This window comes from Natrix helvetica (assembly GCF_964273705.1).
Source record: "Natrix helvetica genome assembly, chromosome: W".
NCBI classification, from domain to species: Eukaryota; Metazoa; Chordata; class Lepidosauria; order Squamata; family Natricidae; genus Natrix; species Natrix helvetica.
The window spans coordinates 84,311,382-84,328,417 of record NC_138555.1 but is presented as its reverse complement, the minus strand read 5'-3'; the positions used below and the strand labels follow the sequence as shown (position 1 = coordinate 84,328,417).

At 46.7% G+C, this 17,036-nt stretch overlaps 1 protein-coding gene across 3 annotated transcripts in view; it reads left to right on the top strand.

Moving 5' to 3' along the window:
* Nucleotides 1-17,036, top strand: part of LOC309400816 (chromodomain-helicase-DNA-binding protein 3-like) — a 110,559-nt gene that overhangs the window by 58,665 nt on the left and 34,858 nt on the right. For 2 of the 3 annotated variants that reach the window (XM_081969504.1, XM_081969506.1), the window contains exons 15-23: nt 741-941; nt 3,595-3,732; nt 3,857-3,978; nt 7,989-8,162; nt 10,184-10,325; nt 11,417-11,548; nt 12,230-12,347; nt 13,539-13,663; nt 15,154-15,385. In XM_081969504.1, coding sequence (XP_081825630.1) covers nt 741-941; nt 3,595-3,732; nt 3,857-3,978; nt 7,989-8,162; nt 10,184-10,325; nt 11,417-11,548; nt 12,230-12,347; nt 13,539-13,663; nt 15,154-15,385 — 1,384 coding nt within the window. Of the gene's footprint in view, nt 1-740; nt 946-3,594; nt 3,733-3,856; nt 3,979-7,988; nt 8,163-10,183; nt 10,326-11,416; nt 11,549-12,229; nt 12,348-13,538; nt 13,664-15,153; nt 15,386-17,036 lie in introns of all 3 variants that reach the window. The other variant, XM_081969505.1, reaches the window with a different exon arrangement.

The following is a 17,036-nucleotide window of genomic DNA, read 5'->3' as shown; positions in this document are numbered from 1 at the left end:
AGCATGGTGGAACGGTGGTTAGAATGCGGTCTTGCAGGTTAATTCTGCCCGATTGCCTGCAGTTCGATCCTGATTGGCTCAAAGTTGACTTCTGTCCTTCCTTCCCGAGGTCGGTAAAATGAGGAGCCAGATTGTTGGGGCGGCGGGGTAGTTGGGGGGGGGGGTAAGAGGCTGACTCTGTAAACTGCTTAGAGAGGGCTGTTAAACACTGAAGCGGCATATAAGTCTCAGTGCTGTTGCTATTAAAACTGGAATAATATAACACATTATTACAATTGCAATATTGTAATACAGGTAGTCCTCGACTTATGGCCATAGTTGAGCTCGACGTTTCTGCTCTTAAAATACAAGCTTTGTTCAGTGAGTTTTGCCCCCTTTTACGACCTTTCTTGCTACAGTTGTGTGAATCGCTGCGGTTGTTAAGTTAGTAATCCAGTCATTAAGTGAATCTGGCTTCCCCGTGGGCTTTGCTTGTCAGGTGGTTGCAAAAAGGGCATCACCTGACCCCCGGGGGGACGCTGCAACCGTCTTAAATACGAGTCAGTTGCTGAGCATCTGAATTTTGATCATGTGAATACGGGGATGCTACAACAGTCGTAAGTGTGGAAAACGATCATCAATCACTATCCCGTTGTCCCTCCGAATGGTCACTAAACGAACTGCTGTATAAGTCGAGGACTGCCTGTCATTCATCCCTGATCCACTCCCCTCCCCCTTTTTTTGTCCCCTCTCGTATCCAGGGCCACACCAAGGGGCCCTTCCTAGTCAGCGCCCCTCTGTCCACCATCATCAACTGGGAACGGGAGTTTCAGATGTGGGCGCCGAATTTCTACGTGGTAACGTACACGGGAGACAAGGACAGCCGTTCGATCATCCGGGAGAACGAGTTTTCCTTCGAGGACAACGCCATCAAAGGCGGGAAGAAAGCCTTTAAAATGAAGGCAAGTGAAGGAGAATCTCTATCTATCTATCTACCATTCTATCTATCATTCTATCTATCTATGTCTGTCTGTCTGTCTGTCTGTCTATGTATCTGTCTTTATCTATCTATCTATCTCTATCTATCTATCTATCTATCTATCTCTATCTATCTATCTATCTATCTCTATCTATCTATCTATCTATCTATCTATCTATCTATCTATCTATCTCTATCTATCTCTATCTATCTCTATCTATCTATCTATCTATCTATCTCTATCTATCTATCTATCTATCTATCTATCTCTATCTATCTCTATCTATCTATCTATCTATCTATCTCTATCTATCTATCTATCTATCTATCTATCTCTATCTATCTCTATCTATCTATCTATCTATCTATCTATCTATCATCTATCTTTCTTTCTTTCTTTCTTTCTTTCTTTCTTTCTTTCTTTCTTTCTATTATTCTACCTATATCTATCTATCTATCTATCTATCTATCTATCTATCTATCTATCTATCTATCTATCATCTATCTATCTTTCTTTCTTTCTATTATTCTACCTATATCTATCTATCTATCTATCTATCTATCTATCTATCTATCTATCTATCTATCATCTATCTATCTATCTATCATCCATCCACCCACCCATATCTATCTGTCTATCTATCTATCTATCTATCTATCTATCTATCTATCTATCTATCTATCTCTGTCTGTCTGTCTGTCTGTCTGTCTGTCTGTCTGTCTATGTATCTATCCTTATCTATCTATATCTATCTATCTATCTATCTATCTATCTATCTATCTATCATCTATCTATCTTTCTTTCTTTCTTTCTATTATTCTACCTATATCTATCTATCTATCTATCTATCTATCTATCTATCTATCTATCTATCTATCTATCTATCTATCTATCTATCATCTATCTATCTTTCTTTCTTTCTATTATTCTACCTCTATCTATCTATCTATCTATCTATCTATCTATCTATCTATCTATCTATCTATCATCCACCCACCCACCCATATCTATCTGTCTGTCTGTCTGTCTATCTGTCCATCATTCTATCTCTCTCTCTCTCTCTCTCTCTCTCTCTCTCTGTCTATCTATCTATCTATCTATCTATCTATCTATCTATCTATCTATCTATCTATCTATCTATCTATCTATCTATCTATCTATGTATCATCCATCCACCCACCCACCCATATCTATCTGTCTGTCTGTCTGTCTGTCTATCTGTCCATCATTCTATCTCTATCTATCTGTCTATCTATCTATCTTATCTATCTATCTATCATCCATCCATCCATCCATCCATCCATCCACCCACCCACCCACCCACCCACCCACCCATATCTAAATATCTATCTATCTATCTATCTATCTATCTATCTATCTATCTATCTATCTATCTATCTATCTATCTATCATCATCTAATCTAAAAAAGACTGCATGTATGTATGTATGTTCCAGCATAACTCTGGAATGCCTCGAGCAATTTCAACCAAACTTGGTACACAGATGACTTACTCTCTGGAAACAAATATGGGGGGAAGGGGTTTAAGACACCCCAGGTGTGTGTGTCTGTGCGTGTGTGTGCGCGCGCACACGTGTGTATATTCCAGCATAACTCTGGAAAGCCTCGCCCATTAAGGAGAGCTAGTCCTACAGCGGCCATTGTTCGCCCTCCAGTGGACCGATGGGGAAGTGCCTGATGCATTTGGAACAAAGTGCCAGGATCGTAGAAAGGGTGGGAAAGAGGAGCAGGGGTGGGGGGAGAGGGCAGGGGTGATGGGGCAGGGGGATGAAAGGCCCCTATCAGTGGCTCCCTGTCAGACAAACACTTCGATTGTTGTCTTTATCTAAGCCTTGAAAGGCTCCAATGTTGAGTCTTTAACGGGGGGGATTCCAATTGGGCCATCTTGACGGCTTTCCTTAAAACCGGCAATAGGTGTCAACTTCAAAACGACAACGGGACTCTGCACTTTCGCCCAAGACATAGGGCTCTGTTTAACTGAGCTAACGGTTTGTGTTGATTTTCTGGATCAGCAACAGTGCTAGGAAACTAAGGTCAAGGGAAATAAGCTCTTAATTGAGGCCACATCTCTCTCCCCCCCCCCCCCTTTATTGAGAGGAGCGTGAAACATTTAAGCCCATTCTGGGTTTATTTATTTAGTTTTAAAGCGTATTTATTTACGTGGATCCCACTTTTATTATTTTTGACAAGGAAGTCCTCCCTCCTACTTTCCCCACCACGACAACCCTGTGAAGTGTGTTAGGCTGTGAGAGAGGCCACCCAACAGCTTTCATGCTTAAGATAGGACTAGAACTCACAATCTCCTGGTGATTGGCCCAAAGTCACCCAGCTGGCTTTCATGCTTAAGACAGGACTAGATCTCACTGATACCCGATGATTGGCCCAAAATCACCCAGCCGGCTTTCATGCCTGTGCCAGGACTAGAACTCCCAGTCTCCCACTTTCTAGTCTGATGCCTTAACCCCTAGACCGAACTGGCTCTCAGCAGGGGAGGGTTTGTGAAACGCACATTAAACATTTGAGTTTGGCCTCTTGCTGAGGTCACTGTCCGTTCATCCTAGACAAGTGAGTGGCACCGGTGACAGCCTCCTCCTCCTCTCTTTCTTCCCCCCCAGAGAGAAGCTCAGGTGAAGTTTCACGTCCTCCTGACATCCTACGAGCTGGTCACCATCGACCAGGCTGCCTTGGCCTCCATCCGGTGGGCCTGCCTCGTGGTGGATGAAGCTCACCGGCTCAAGAATAATCAGTCCAAGGTGAGAATGACAGCAAACCAGCAGGTTTGTGGCAGGCCAAGGTGGGGGGGGAGGGGGATGAGGGAGGAAGAGGAGGGGAAAAAGCGGCTACGGGCCCTTGATCGCCCTCCGCGCTCGATTTCAGTTCTTCAGGGTGCTGAACGGTTACAAGATCGACCACAAGCTGCTCCTGACGGGGACTCCTCTGCAGAACAACCTGGAGGAGCTCTTCCACCTGCTGAACTTCCTCACGCCAGAGAGATTCAAGTACGCTCCGCTTCCCCCCACCCCTCTGCTTTCGAACTGACAGAACAATTAACCAGGGGAACCCCTTGCCTCCAGAAGTTGTGAACGCTCCCAACCCTGGAGGTTTTTAAGAAGAGATTGGACAACCGTTTGTCTGAGATGGTCTAGGGCTGTGATGGCGAAACTATGGCACGCCTGCCACAAGGGCCACACGGAGCCATTTCTGAGGGCACGCCAGGCATTGCCCTGTCAGCTCCAGCATGCATGGGTGCGCTGGCCAGCTGATTTTCGGCCTTGATTTTCAGCCGTTTTTCGCCCTCCGGAGGAATTTCCATTCTCGAAATTCCTGTTCGCACGTTGAGCCATTTTCCGCCCTCCCCAGGCTCCTAGAAAGCCTCTGGAGGCTGGGGAGGGCGGAAAACGGACGTACTGGGCTCACCGGAAATCAGAAAATGGCCCTTTTCCAACCTCCAAAAGGCCTCCAGGGGTGGGGAAGGCCCATTTTGCCCTCCCCAGGATCCAAGAAAGCCATACATGCATGTGTGTGTGTGTGGGGAAATAGGGGGGGCATTAAATTATGGGTGGCACATGTGGGCATGCTTTTGGTACCCGAGGTGAAAAAGGTTGGCGATCAATGTTATAGGGTTTTCTGCCTAAGCAGGGGGTTGGACTAGAAGACCTCCAAGGTCCCTTCCAACTCTGTTATTCTATTCTGTTCTGTTCTGTTCTATTCTATGTTCTGTTCTATTCTATGTTCTATTCTATTCTTCTATTCTATGTTCTGTTCTATTTTATGTTCTGTTCTATTCTATGTTCTATTCTATTCTATGTTCTATTCTATGTTCTGTTCTATTCTATGTTCTGTTCTATTCTATGTTCTGTTCTATTCTATTCTATGTTCTATTCTATTCTATGTTCTATTCTATGTTCTGTTCTATTCTATGTTCTGTTCTATTCTATGTTCTGTTCTATTCTATTCTATGTTCTATTCTATGTTCTATTCTATTTTATGTTCTATTCTATTCTATGTTCTTCTATTCTATGTTCTATTCTATTCTATTCTATTCTATGTTCTGTTCTATTCTATGTTCTGTTCTATTCTATGTTCTGTTCTATTTTATGTTCTATTCTATTCTATGTTCTATTCTATTCTATGTTCTATTCTATTTTATGTTCTATTCTATTCTATGTTCTATTCTATTCTATGTTCTTCTATTCTATGTTCTATTCTATTCTGTGTTCTATTCTGTGTTCTATTCTGTGTTCTATTCTATTCTATTCTATGTTCTGTTCTATTCTATGTTCTGTTCTATTCTATGTTCTGTTCTATTCTATGTTCTGTTCTATTCTATTCTATGTTCTATTCTATTTTATGTTCTATTCTATTCTATGTTCTGTTCTATTCTATTCTATGTTCTATTCTATTCTATGTTCTATTCTGTGTTCTATTCTATTCTATTCTATCTTCTGTTCTATTCTATGTTCTGTTCTATTCTATGTTCTATTCTATTTTATGTTCTATGTTCTGTTCTATTCTATTCTATTCTTGTGGCAAGCTGTTCCACTGGTTAATTGTCCTCACTCTTAGGAAGTTTCTCCTTAGTTCTAGGTTGCTTCTCCTCTTGATTAGTTTCCACCCGTTGCTTCTTGTCCTACCCCCTGGTGCTTTGGAGAATAGGTGGATCCCCTCCTCTCTGTGGCAACCCCTCAAATCCTGGAAGGCTGCTATCATGTCCCCCCCTGGTCTTTCTTTTCATGAAACTAGACACACTCAAATCCTGCAAACGTTCTTCGTAGGTTTCTAGAAGCAAACAGGATTTGATGCAGTGTTGAGGCGGGAACGATGGGCTACCAGCGCTGAGGGTGGTTTTTTTCATATGTTTTGTCCTCCAGTCCCCTAATCCTCTTGGTTGCTCTTCTCTGCCCTCTTTCCAGAGTCTCCACACCTATTTTTACGTTGTGATGACCTGGGAGTTAAAGTCCACAAATATTAAAAGTTGCCCAGGTTGTACCCTCTTGCATTCTAGAGGAAGGTGGACAAGATACCTTTGCAACACCTGACGGGTGACCCACAAGAGCCCATCTCCTTTGTTGTGGGTCTGTGTGCAATGCGGAGGTGACTTGGGGACACTTCACAGTTGTTTCTCAGTTTCACAAAGTTTTGTGTCTGGCAAAAGGGCTCCCTCTCCTGGCCAGATTGGGTATTGCCAACACTCCGGTTCCCCTTCCCCACTTCACTTGCTTTTGCATTGTTGATGGTCCTTTTTCGTCTGAGAAGATTTGGGGATGACTCCTCCCGTCCCACTGACATTGCAATGGAGGCATTGCAACAATTTGCTTAACAACCAAGGAGGTTTGGTTGTTGGACTGGAGGATTAACCCTAACCCTATCTAACAAAAGGAAATTAAACGTAGAGAAAAGTCAAGTCTTACACTTAGGCCAGAAAAACCCAAAAGCACACCTATAAACTGGGTGAAACCTGGCTTAATGGCGGTCACTGGGAGAGGGATCTTGGAGTCTTAGTGGACAACCAGCTAAATAGGAGCCAGTTATGTGCAGCGGCAGCCAAAAAAACCAATGCAATCCTAAATTGCATTAACAGAAGGATACAATCAAGAACAAGGGAGGTGGTAATACTACTCTATAAAGCCTTAGTAAGAGCACAGCATCCAGTTTTGGTCCCCACACTATAAAAAAGGATGTTGAGACTCTGGAAAGAGTGCAGAGAAGAGCAACCAGGATAATTTATTTTTATTTATTATTCATGCTTCTAGACCGCCCCCTCTCCCAAAAAGGGACTCGGGGCGGTGTACAGTCCATGCCAAATATTTCAAAATACAATAAAAATTGAATATGTACAGTTGGAATGGAGGAGGTTAAAAATGGAATTAAAAGAACTGTACAAAGCAATATATATAAATATAGGATTTTGAACCCCTAAAACACACACAATAAGTTAAAAACAATACCCCTAAAATAACCAGTTAATACATTTGCCAGGAGGGACAGTTGTAATTATGCCAGGCCTGCTAATCGGAACAGGTGAGTCTTCAATTTTTGCCGGAAGGAGCGGAGGTCAGTAGTGGTTCTAATGTCGGGGGGGAGGTCATTCCAGAGGGTTGGGCCCATCACAGAGAAGGCCCTACTCCTTGGTGTCGCCCGTTGGCATTGCCTAGTGGACGGCACCAGGAGAAGTCCCTCTCTGTGTGAGCGAATTGGCCGCAGGGATGTATGTGGGAGGATGCGATCCCGCAAGTAACTAGGTCCCGTGCCATGGAGCGCTTTAAAGATGGTAATCAGCACCTTGAAACGCACCCGAAAAACCACAGGTAGCCAGTGCAGCTCGCACAGGAGAGGTGTTATGTGGGAGTACCTTGTACTCCCCATCACAGCCCGCGCGGCTGCGTTCTGAACTAACTGCAGTCTCCGGGCGCGTCCCAAGGGCAGCCCCATGTAGAGAGCGTTGCAGTAATCCAGGCGGGACGTCACCAACGCATGAGTGACCGTGCGTAGGGCATCCCGGTCCAGTAGGGGGCGCAATTGGCGCACCAGGCGAACCTGGTGGAACGCCCCCCTTGCCACGGCTGCCACATGGTCATCCATTGACAGCCGGGCATCAAGGAGGACGCCCAAATTGCGCGCCCGTTCCACAGGGGGCAATAATGAGGGGACGGGAGGCTCAAACCTACGATGAACGGTTGCAGGAACTGGGCCTGGCTAGTCTAGGGAAGAGAAGGACCAGGAGGAGACATGAGGACAGTCTTCCAATATTTGAGGGGCTGCCCCAGAGAGGAGGAAGGGCTCAAGCATTTTCAAGTTTAAAAAGAAGAGTAAAATACAAAGACAAATACAAAACAAATGAAAACACAAAAAAACATAATATAATATACTTTTATAGCTGTAAATTTATGGCATTTGATTCTCTCTCTCTCTCTCTTTTCTCTCATTCTGTCTCATTCTCTCTTTCTCTCTCTTTTTCTCTCCCTCTCTTTCTCTCTCATTTTATCTCATTCTCTCTCTCTCCCCCCAGCAACCTGGAAGGATTCCTGGAGGAATTTGCGGACATCTCCAAGGAGGATCAAATTAAGAAACTCCATGACCTCCTGGGTCCTCACATGTTACGTCGCCTCAAAGCCGACGTCTTCAAGAACATGCCAGCCAAGACGGAGCTGATCGTTCGGGTGGAGCTCAGCCCCATGCAGAAGTACGGGGCAGCGTTGGGGGTGGCGGGCTTGTTTGGGGGCAGAGGAGCCTCGAGTCCTTTCCGTGGGTTGAGGGTTTTTTAGGTCTCTGTGGAGATGATTCTCCATCCAGGTTACGGTTGTCCCCAAAGGGGCTTTTTTTTCTTTCTTTCTTTCTTTCTTTCTTTCTTTCTTTCTTTCTTTCTTTCTCTCTCTCTCTCTCTCTCTCTCTCTCTCTCTCTCTCTCTCTCTTCAAACGGCAACTGGACTTCCTCGTGTCATCCCCCCTTTCCTCTTTCTCTCTATCTCTCTCTTTTTTTTTCTCTCTCCCTCTATTTTCTCTCCCTCTTTCTGTTCCTTTTTTTCTCTTTCTATGTCTCTCTCTTTTTCTCTTTCTCTTTTTTCTCTCCCTCTTTTTTTCTCTTTTTCTCTTCATCTCTCTTTCTCGCTTTCTTTCCCTCTCCTTCTATCTCTTTCTCTCTCTCATCATCTCTTTCTCTTTCTTCTTTATCTCTTTTTCTCTCTCCCTCTTTTTATCTCCTTTCATCTCTCTCTTTCTTGCTTGCTTTCTCTCTCTTTCTGTCTCTCCGTCTTTCTTTCTCTCTTTTCTCTCTCCCTCTTTCTATTTCTCCTTTCTCTTTCTTTTTATCTCCTTCTCTCTCTCCCTCTTTCTATCTCTTTCTCACTTTCTCAATCTTTCTGTCTCTTTCACACTCTCTCCATCTTTCTCTTTTTTCTCTCCCTTTCTATTTCTTTCTCTTTTTTATCACTTTTTCTTCTCTCTTCCCATCTCTTTCTTTCTCTTTCTTGCTTTCTCTCTTTCTTTCTGTCTCTTTTTCTCTCTCTCCATCTTTCTCTTTTTAATCTATTTTTCTCCCTCTCTCCTCTCTCTCTCTCCCCCTCCCTCCCTCTTTTTGTCTGGATGGGAACCCAGTTCTTGTATGGTTTTCAGAGGCCTCACGGGCAACCGCGTGTCAGCGAAAGTGCCATGGTGTGCCACCTGTCATAGGTTTGCCACCAGAGCTGAGTGAGTCAGCTTTGAAACCGTTAAGGTTTTAGCTTTTGGGACTCGTCTAGAAATTGCTGTCATGGAGGGATTCATTGGACATAACTCTTTCCGTGCGTTTGCACAATCTTGTTTTAACCAAGCCGGCTGGAGACCTAGCACAGTGATGGCAAACCTTTTCAGCACTGAGTGGCCAAACCGGGACACGCATGCATGCACACGTCTTCAGAAACCCAAAGACCAGCTCATCGGCACACGCCTGCCTGTTTTTGGACCGTTTTTCTGGCTGTTTTCAGGCCATTTTTGGGGGCCATTTTCAGGCTTTTTTCTGGACCGTTTTTGGTCTGAAAAACTGCCTGACAACAGCCCGAAAAAAATGGCCTGGATTTTGGGCGTTTTTGACTATTTTGGGGGGCATTTTCTGTTGCTCCAGTGCCCACGAAGACCAGCTGGTGACGGCACGCATGCCCACAGAGAGGGCTCTGCGTGCCACCTCTGGCCCGCATCCATAGGTTTGCCATCACGGACCTAGCAGCTATAAGCACATTTATAGCCACAGCCCTTAGAGTTATATACCGCTTCACTGTGCTTTCCAGCCCTCTCTAAGCGGTTTACAGAGTCAGCCTCTTGCCCCCCCCCCCCCCAAACAATCTGGGTTTTCATTTTGCCCACCTCGGAAGGACGGAAGGCTGAGTCAACCTTGAGCCTGGTGAGATTCGAACTGCCAAACTGCTGGCAGCCGGTGATCAGCAGAAGTAGCCGGCAATACTGCACTCTAACCACTGCGCCACTGAGGTTCATATATCCGTGACATAGCAGCTGGGGTTCAGCCTATTTAATGAACGCCCCCCAAATGGATCAACTCAGCAACTGGGTGAACGATGTCCCCATCTAGTTATGGGATTCCCCCCCTCCCTCCTTCCATAAAGTTATTAGATGTGCTTCTGTGAATATGTATATTATAGCACCTTTTCTTACGTAATTCCCCTTCCCTTCTTATTTCCCCCCCCTCTAACTCTCCCTTTTCCCCCAAATCAGGAAATATTATAAATATATCTTGACTCGCAACTTCGAAGCCCTGAACTCCCGCGGGGGAGGGAACCAGGTCTCCTTGCTCAACATCATGATGGACTTGAAGAAATGCTGCAATCACCCCTACCTCTTCCCCGTCGCGGCGATGGTACGTTTGCCAGCCCACTGGGTGCCAGGGGAGTTTAGAACTTGGCACTTAGTCTTGCATCAATAGAAGGGAATCCTTGCAGCTCAGGGTTGGGCCCCTTGGGGGACTCTGAGCTTGGTGATTTTCTTGCAGACGTTTCATAACCCAACTAGGTAACATCATCAGTTCTAGAAGGGAGGGGGTTCGTGAAGTGGAGGGGGGAGGAGGAGGAGGAGGAAGACTATAGGGGTCCTTGGTGTTTTCTGAGCTTGCTTGTTTTCTTGCAGATGTTTCGTGACCCTGCTAGGGAACGTCGTCAGTGCTAGAAGGGAGGATTTATGAAGTGGAGGGAGAGGGGAGAGGAGGAGGACTGTGTGGTCCTTGGTGTTCTCTGAGCTTGGTGGTTTTCTTATACACGTTTCATGACCCAGCTAGGGAACATTGTCAGTGCTAGAAGGGAGTGGGGTCTGTGGAGAGGAGGAGGAAGGGGAGGAGCGTGGGATCCTTCGTGCTCTCTGAGTTGGGTTGCTTTCTTGCAGATGTTTCGTGACTCAACTAGGGAACATCAGTGCTGGAAGGGAGTGGGATGTGTGCAGTGGGGGAAAGATAAGGGAGGGGGAGGAGGAGGAGATGGAAGAGGAGGACGACGCTGGGGTCCTTGGTGAAACATCTGTAAGAAAACCACCCAGTTAAGAGACCACCAAGGACCCCAGAGGAGTCATCGTCCTCCTTCCTTCCTTCCTTCTCCTCCTCCTCCTCCTTCTTTTCCCCTCCTTCTTCCTCCTCCTCCTCCTCCTCCTCCTCCTCTTCCTCCTCCTCCTCCTCCTCCTCCTCCTCCTCCTCCTCCTCCTCCTCCTCCTCCTCCTCCTCCTCCTCCTCCTCCTCCTCCTCCTCCTCCTCCTCCTCCTCCTCCTCCTCCAAGAGATCCCCAAGTACTCCACGTTTAACCTTGGGAAGAGCCTTGGTTGGCCAATCAGCTCCTTTGTCCAGTTCTCCGGGCCTTCCCCCCCCTCCTCATCCAAAAACTTAGGACCACAGACACGGACACACACACACACATCGGTGTTATTTTCCATAGGAAGACTGACCGCTGCTGTCTTTTGTCCCGGCAGGAATCTCCCAAGCTGCCAAGCGGTGCCTACGAAGGGGGGGGGCTCATCAAGGCCTCTGGGAAACTGATGCTTCTGCAGAAGATGCTGAGGAAGCTGAAGGAGCAGGGCCACCGAGTGCTCATCTTCTCCCAGGTAAAAAAGGGGGGCTCAGGTGCGGACTGCCTAGAGAGAGAGTGAGTGTGTGTGTGTGTGTGTGTGTGTGTGTGTGTAACAGCCTTGCCAGAAAAATCACAGCAGGCTCACTGATGCAGTAGAGTGCTTGAGATCCTAGAAAGAGTGCAGAGAAGAAGGACCAGGGGAGACATGACAGCAGTCATGGAGGAGGAGGGGAGGGAGAGGAGGAGGAGGAATGGAGGAGGAGGACTGTGAGGTCCTTGGTGCTCTCTGAACTTTAAAGTTTTTTTGCAGACTTTTCACGACCCAACTAAGGAACTTCATCAGTGCTAGGAGGGAGCGGGCTTTGCAGACAGGAGGAGGAAGAGGAGGAAGTGGGGGAGGTGGAGGACTGTGGGGTCCTTGGTGGTTCCATTGCTAAGCGCCTGGATTCTGATCACGTGACCGCTGGGGATGCTGCAAGGGCCCTAAGTGTGAAAAACGGTCGCGAGTCCCTTTTTCCAGAGCTGTTGCCACTTTGAACGGTCACTAAGCCAGCCGTTGTAAGTGGAGGACCGAGGGTGCCTTCATTTTCCTCGAGACGTTCGACTTTTTGAGAAGCCAAAACGGGGCCGTATTCTCCTGACCGTGAGGTTTCACACCGGCCTTCTTCCCCTTCTCACTTGAGTCTCGCTGACGGGTGTGTCTTTTTTCCCCCAGATGACCAAAATGCTGGACCTGCTTGAGGACTTCCTTGACTACGAGGGCTACAAGTACGAACGGATAGATGGTGGCATTACCGGAGCCTTGCGCCAAGAAGCCATAGATAGATTTAACGGTGAGTACAGAGGCCACAAAGTACAAAAAGGGACTTGGTATCAGGGGCTAAGACGCCGAGCTTGTCGATCAGAAGTTCGGTAGTTCGGCGGTTCGAATCCCTAGCACCGCGTAACCGAGGGAGCTCCCGTGACTTGTCCCAGCTTCTGCCAACCTAGCCATTCGAAAGCAGGTAAAAAAATGCAGGAAGAAAAAAATAGGAACCACCTTTGGTGGGAAGGGAACAGTGTTCTGTGCACCTTCGACATTGAGTCACGCCGGCCACATGACCACAGAGCCGTCTTTGGACAGCGCTGGCTCTTCGGCTTTGAAACGGAGATCAGCAGCACCGCCTAGATTTGGGAAGGACTAGCACAGATGTTTACCTTTACTTGAGGTGATTACCTGTGTTTTCCCCAAAATAAATCCCAGGTCTTCTTTTATTTTGGGCCCCAAAATAAGCACTAAGAGGGAGTGTCCTATTTTGCCCATGTACCCACTTCTTCTGCTTGTTCACAGTGGGGCAGGAGGCCCTGCAGTGCAGGAGGGGATAGAGCTGCCAGCAGGACCCTGCGTGGCTGTTGGCCCACTTCTACTTGCTCGCAGCTGCAACGGAGCAGGAGGCCGAGCGACATGCTGGTTCCGCCAGGTGAGGTGGGGGGCAGTGCAGCTGCCTCGCGTGCCCCTCACCAGCCTACCTCAGAGGCCATCCACGCCCCAACATCTGCCTCGCGGATGTGGCACCCAACACACCGCTTAGCCTCCTGCTCCGTTACGGCCACAAGCAAGCAGGAGTGGGCTGGTGGCCAAGTGGACTCCTGCACATGGCCGCAAGGCAGGCGTCGAGGCTTGGATAGCCTGATTGTGGGGGCCCTGAGGTAGGTGTGGGGCACGTGGGACGGCTCCACCGCCCAGCGTCACCTCGTGGCCGTGTCACTGCGAGCAACCAAGTGGAATGGGCAGGCAGTGGCACAGGTTCTTAAGTATGGCTTATTTTGGAGGTAGGGCATGCAAAACACAAATGCTAAGGCTTATTTTTGGGGGATAGGGCTTATTTTCAGGGAAACTGCAGATATGGAGGCAGGAGATGGCCCTTGTGGTTTGAAATTCCTCTCCCTTTCTTGGCTGCAGCAAGCAAGCAATTTCCAAGAGCGTTCCAAATATTCAATGTTTCACTTTCCTCTCAGTTACTCACCCAACCGTTCCTTTCCAGCCCCAGGAGCTCAGCAGTTCTGCTTCCTGCTCTCGACGCGAGCTGGCGGCTTAGGGATCAATTTGGCCACGGCAGACACGGTGATCATCTTCGATTCCGACTGGAATCCCCACAATGATATCCAGGCGAGTATCTTTCTCTGTCAGGAAGACTCAGGCAAACACGAGGAGTGATCCTTTGGGGAGGATTCTACCCTCTGGTCCTTCACAAGGAGCCCTGCTCATCCAAAGCAAGCCATGCCATCCGTTGCTTTATTTATTTAGGATTAGGATTTAAGAGATGTGTGAAGGTGTTGTAAGCCTCAGTTGGACACTGTCTAACCTCTCTGCCTTTCATTAATGTCTTCAGGCAGCCCCAAATATATTGGGAAGCCCACCCTCAATTCTCCCTCCATCTCGAGCGTCCTTGATTCATTTCCTATCGATCTGGATGTAGGGATGTTCTGTAAGATGCCCAGAATTACCTGATGATAAGATGGACGGCCAATAAATTGGATAGATGATAGATAGGTAGGTAGATAGAGAGAGAGAGAGAGACAGACAGACAGACAGACAGACAGACAGACAGACAGACAGACGCAGACAGACACTGGATGGATGGATGGATGGATGGACAGGCAGACAGATAGATTGATAGATAGATACAGAAAAATAAACACACAGACAGACCTTGATGGACGGACGGACGCAGATAAACACTAGATAGATGGATGCATGGACAGACAGACCTGGATGGATGGATGGATGGATGGATAGACAGACTGACAGACAGACAGACAGATAAACACACAGAAAGACCTGGATTAGTGGATAGACAGGCAGGCAGGCAGACAGACAGACAGACATCAGACATACTAAGATAGGTAGAGACAGACAGACAAATAGATGATAGATTGATATACTGTAGATAGACAGACTGGAAGATGGATGGACAGACAGATACAATAGATAATAATAATAATAATAATAATAATAATAATAATAATAATAATAATAATAATAATAATAATAATAATAATAATAATAATAATAATAATAATAATATTATTATTTATTAAATTTCTAGACCGCCCCTCTCCCCGGGTAATAGATGATGGATAGATAGATAGATAGATAGATAGATAGATAGATGATAGATAGATAGATAGATAGATAGATAGATAGATAGATAGATGATAGATAGATAGATGATAGATAGATGATAGATAGATGATAGATAGATAGATAGATAGATAGATAGATAGATAGATAGATAGAGAAAGAGATAGAGATAGAGAGAGAGAGAGAGAGAGAGAGAGACAGAGAGAGATAGATAGATGATAGATGGATAGTTAGAGATTAACATAATGGCCTTGCAATCAAGTGACCATTGGTTCTAGCCCACCATAGGTATGAAAGCTGGGTGGGTGACTTTGGGCCAATCTCTCAGTCTAGCTCGCCTCACAGGGTTGTTGTGGGGAAAATAAGAGGAGGAAGGAATCACTGATATATTCGCCCCCTTGAGTTATTTACAAACAATAATAAAGGCGGGCTAAAAAAAGATTCCAATACATACATAATAAATACATAATTTGGGGTTCTTTTCCTTCCTTCCTCACTCCCCATCCCCCCTTCAGGCCTTCAGCAGAGCTCATCGGATTGGCCAGGCGAACAAGGTGATGATCTACCGCTTCGTCACACGGGCCTCCGTGGAGGAACGGATCACCCAGGTGGCCAAACGCAAGATGATGCTGACTCACCTGGTCGTCCGTCCAGGGCTGGGCTCCAAGTCGGGGAGCATGTCCAAGCAGGAACTGGACGACATCCTCAAATTTGGCACAGAGGAACTCTTCAAAGACGAAAATGAGGGTGAGAGACTGGACCGTGTGTGTGCGCCTGTGTGTGTGCGTGATCCCTCTAAGCAAGAGGTTTAATTGCAGTAATCTAACTGGATTCCAAGCAACACGTCCATAGCAAGCAAAATTGAGATTCCTCAAAAGAATAGCTTTATTGGATATATCATATTGGCATACATCTGGTGAAAACCAACTCCGAATTTTTCCGCCGTTTTCACCTAATTAAAAGTAAAAGTTTGTCACTCTCTCAAAACAATCGGTCACATGGTTCAATCAAAGCGCTGCCTGGTTACCTGATGGCTTCACTCCTCCTTCCCCTGATCAGGTGTTGGAATGTCCTTGGTTCTCAAGAGAAAGTACCGTATGTTTTGGAGTATAAGATGCACCTAGCTTTTGGGGAGGAAAATAAGAAAAAAAAATCTGCCTCTGCCTCCCAGCACTTTGCCTCCTTGCAACAAACAGCAAACAGCTTGTTTCAGTTTGAGTTTCAGCACAGCCTGATTAGCACAAGGGGAAAAAAATCTGCCTCTGCCCCCCAGCAATTTGCTTTCTTGCAGCAAACAGCACATTTCGGTTTCTGTTTCAGTACAGCCTGATTAGCACAAGCAGCTGATCGTTGGGAGGCCCAACGATCAGCTGTTTCAGGCTGCAGGGATTGCCATACCTATTGCCGCCTCTGAGCGCCCCATTTTCAGCCTACGCACATCCCATTTTTGGCCTCCACATGCCCCATTTTCCGCCCATTCCGGACGGTGGGGATCAGAATGGACGGAAAATGGGGCGTGCAGAGGCCAAAAACGGCAAGCGGGGACTGAAAATGGGGTGCGCGGAGGCGACAATAGGCAATGGCAATCCTTGCAGACTAAAACAGCTGATCCTCGGGAGGGAGGCTGATCTAACCAACAATCAGCTGCTTGTGCTAATCAGGCTGTGCTGAAACTGAAACAGTCTGTTTGCTGTTTGTGACAAGGAGGCAAATTGCTGGGAGGCAAAGACCAAAGGGTGGGGAGGCGGTGGGGGGCCGGGGCTACATTTGGTGTATAAGACACACACAAATTTTCACCCTCTTTTAGGGTGGGGGAAAGTGCGTCTTATACTCCCAAAAATATGGTATTTTGTTTTGGCTACAAAACCCCAGCTATCTCTATTCCCCCTTTTCCTATCCCTTAGCTCCAGTGTAGCAGCATGGTTGACACTAACCTTGTTGGTCCTTTGGAAACTTTGAAAGACCAAATTGTCTGGAGTACAGAGAGTCCTCAACTCACAACCATTCGTTTAGTGTCCGTTCAGTGCCCTGACTTCATCAGCCTGGTGGCTGGATTTTTTGTCACCGGCTTGAAGACTTTCTCTTGGATCGATCAGGGACTTTGCGATGTCCCTGAGATCAGCAAGACGTATTCTTCCTGTTCACTGTCTCTGCGGGACGGTTTAGGTCCGATTGGCCCCCCCAGCGGCAAAAGTATCGGCTGCGGTCTCGGAGCATCGAGACCGCACGTCCGTGTCGTCGCGACGTTGGCTCCTCCTCTGAGCCCAAAATTTCTGTTGCTAAGCGAGACATTTGTTAAGGGAACTTTGTCCCATTTTACGGCCTCTTGGGCCACAGTTATTAAGTGAACCACTGCAGTTGTTAAATTAATGACACGGTTGTTAAGGGAATCTGGCTT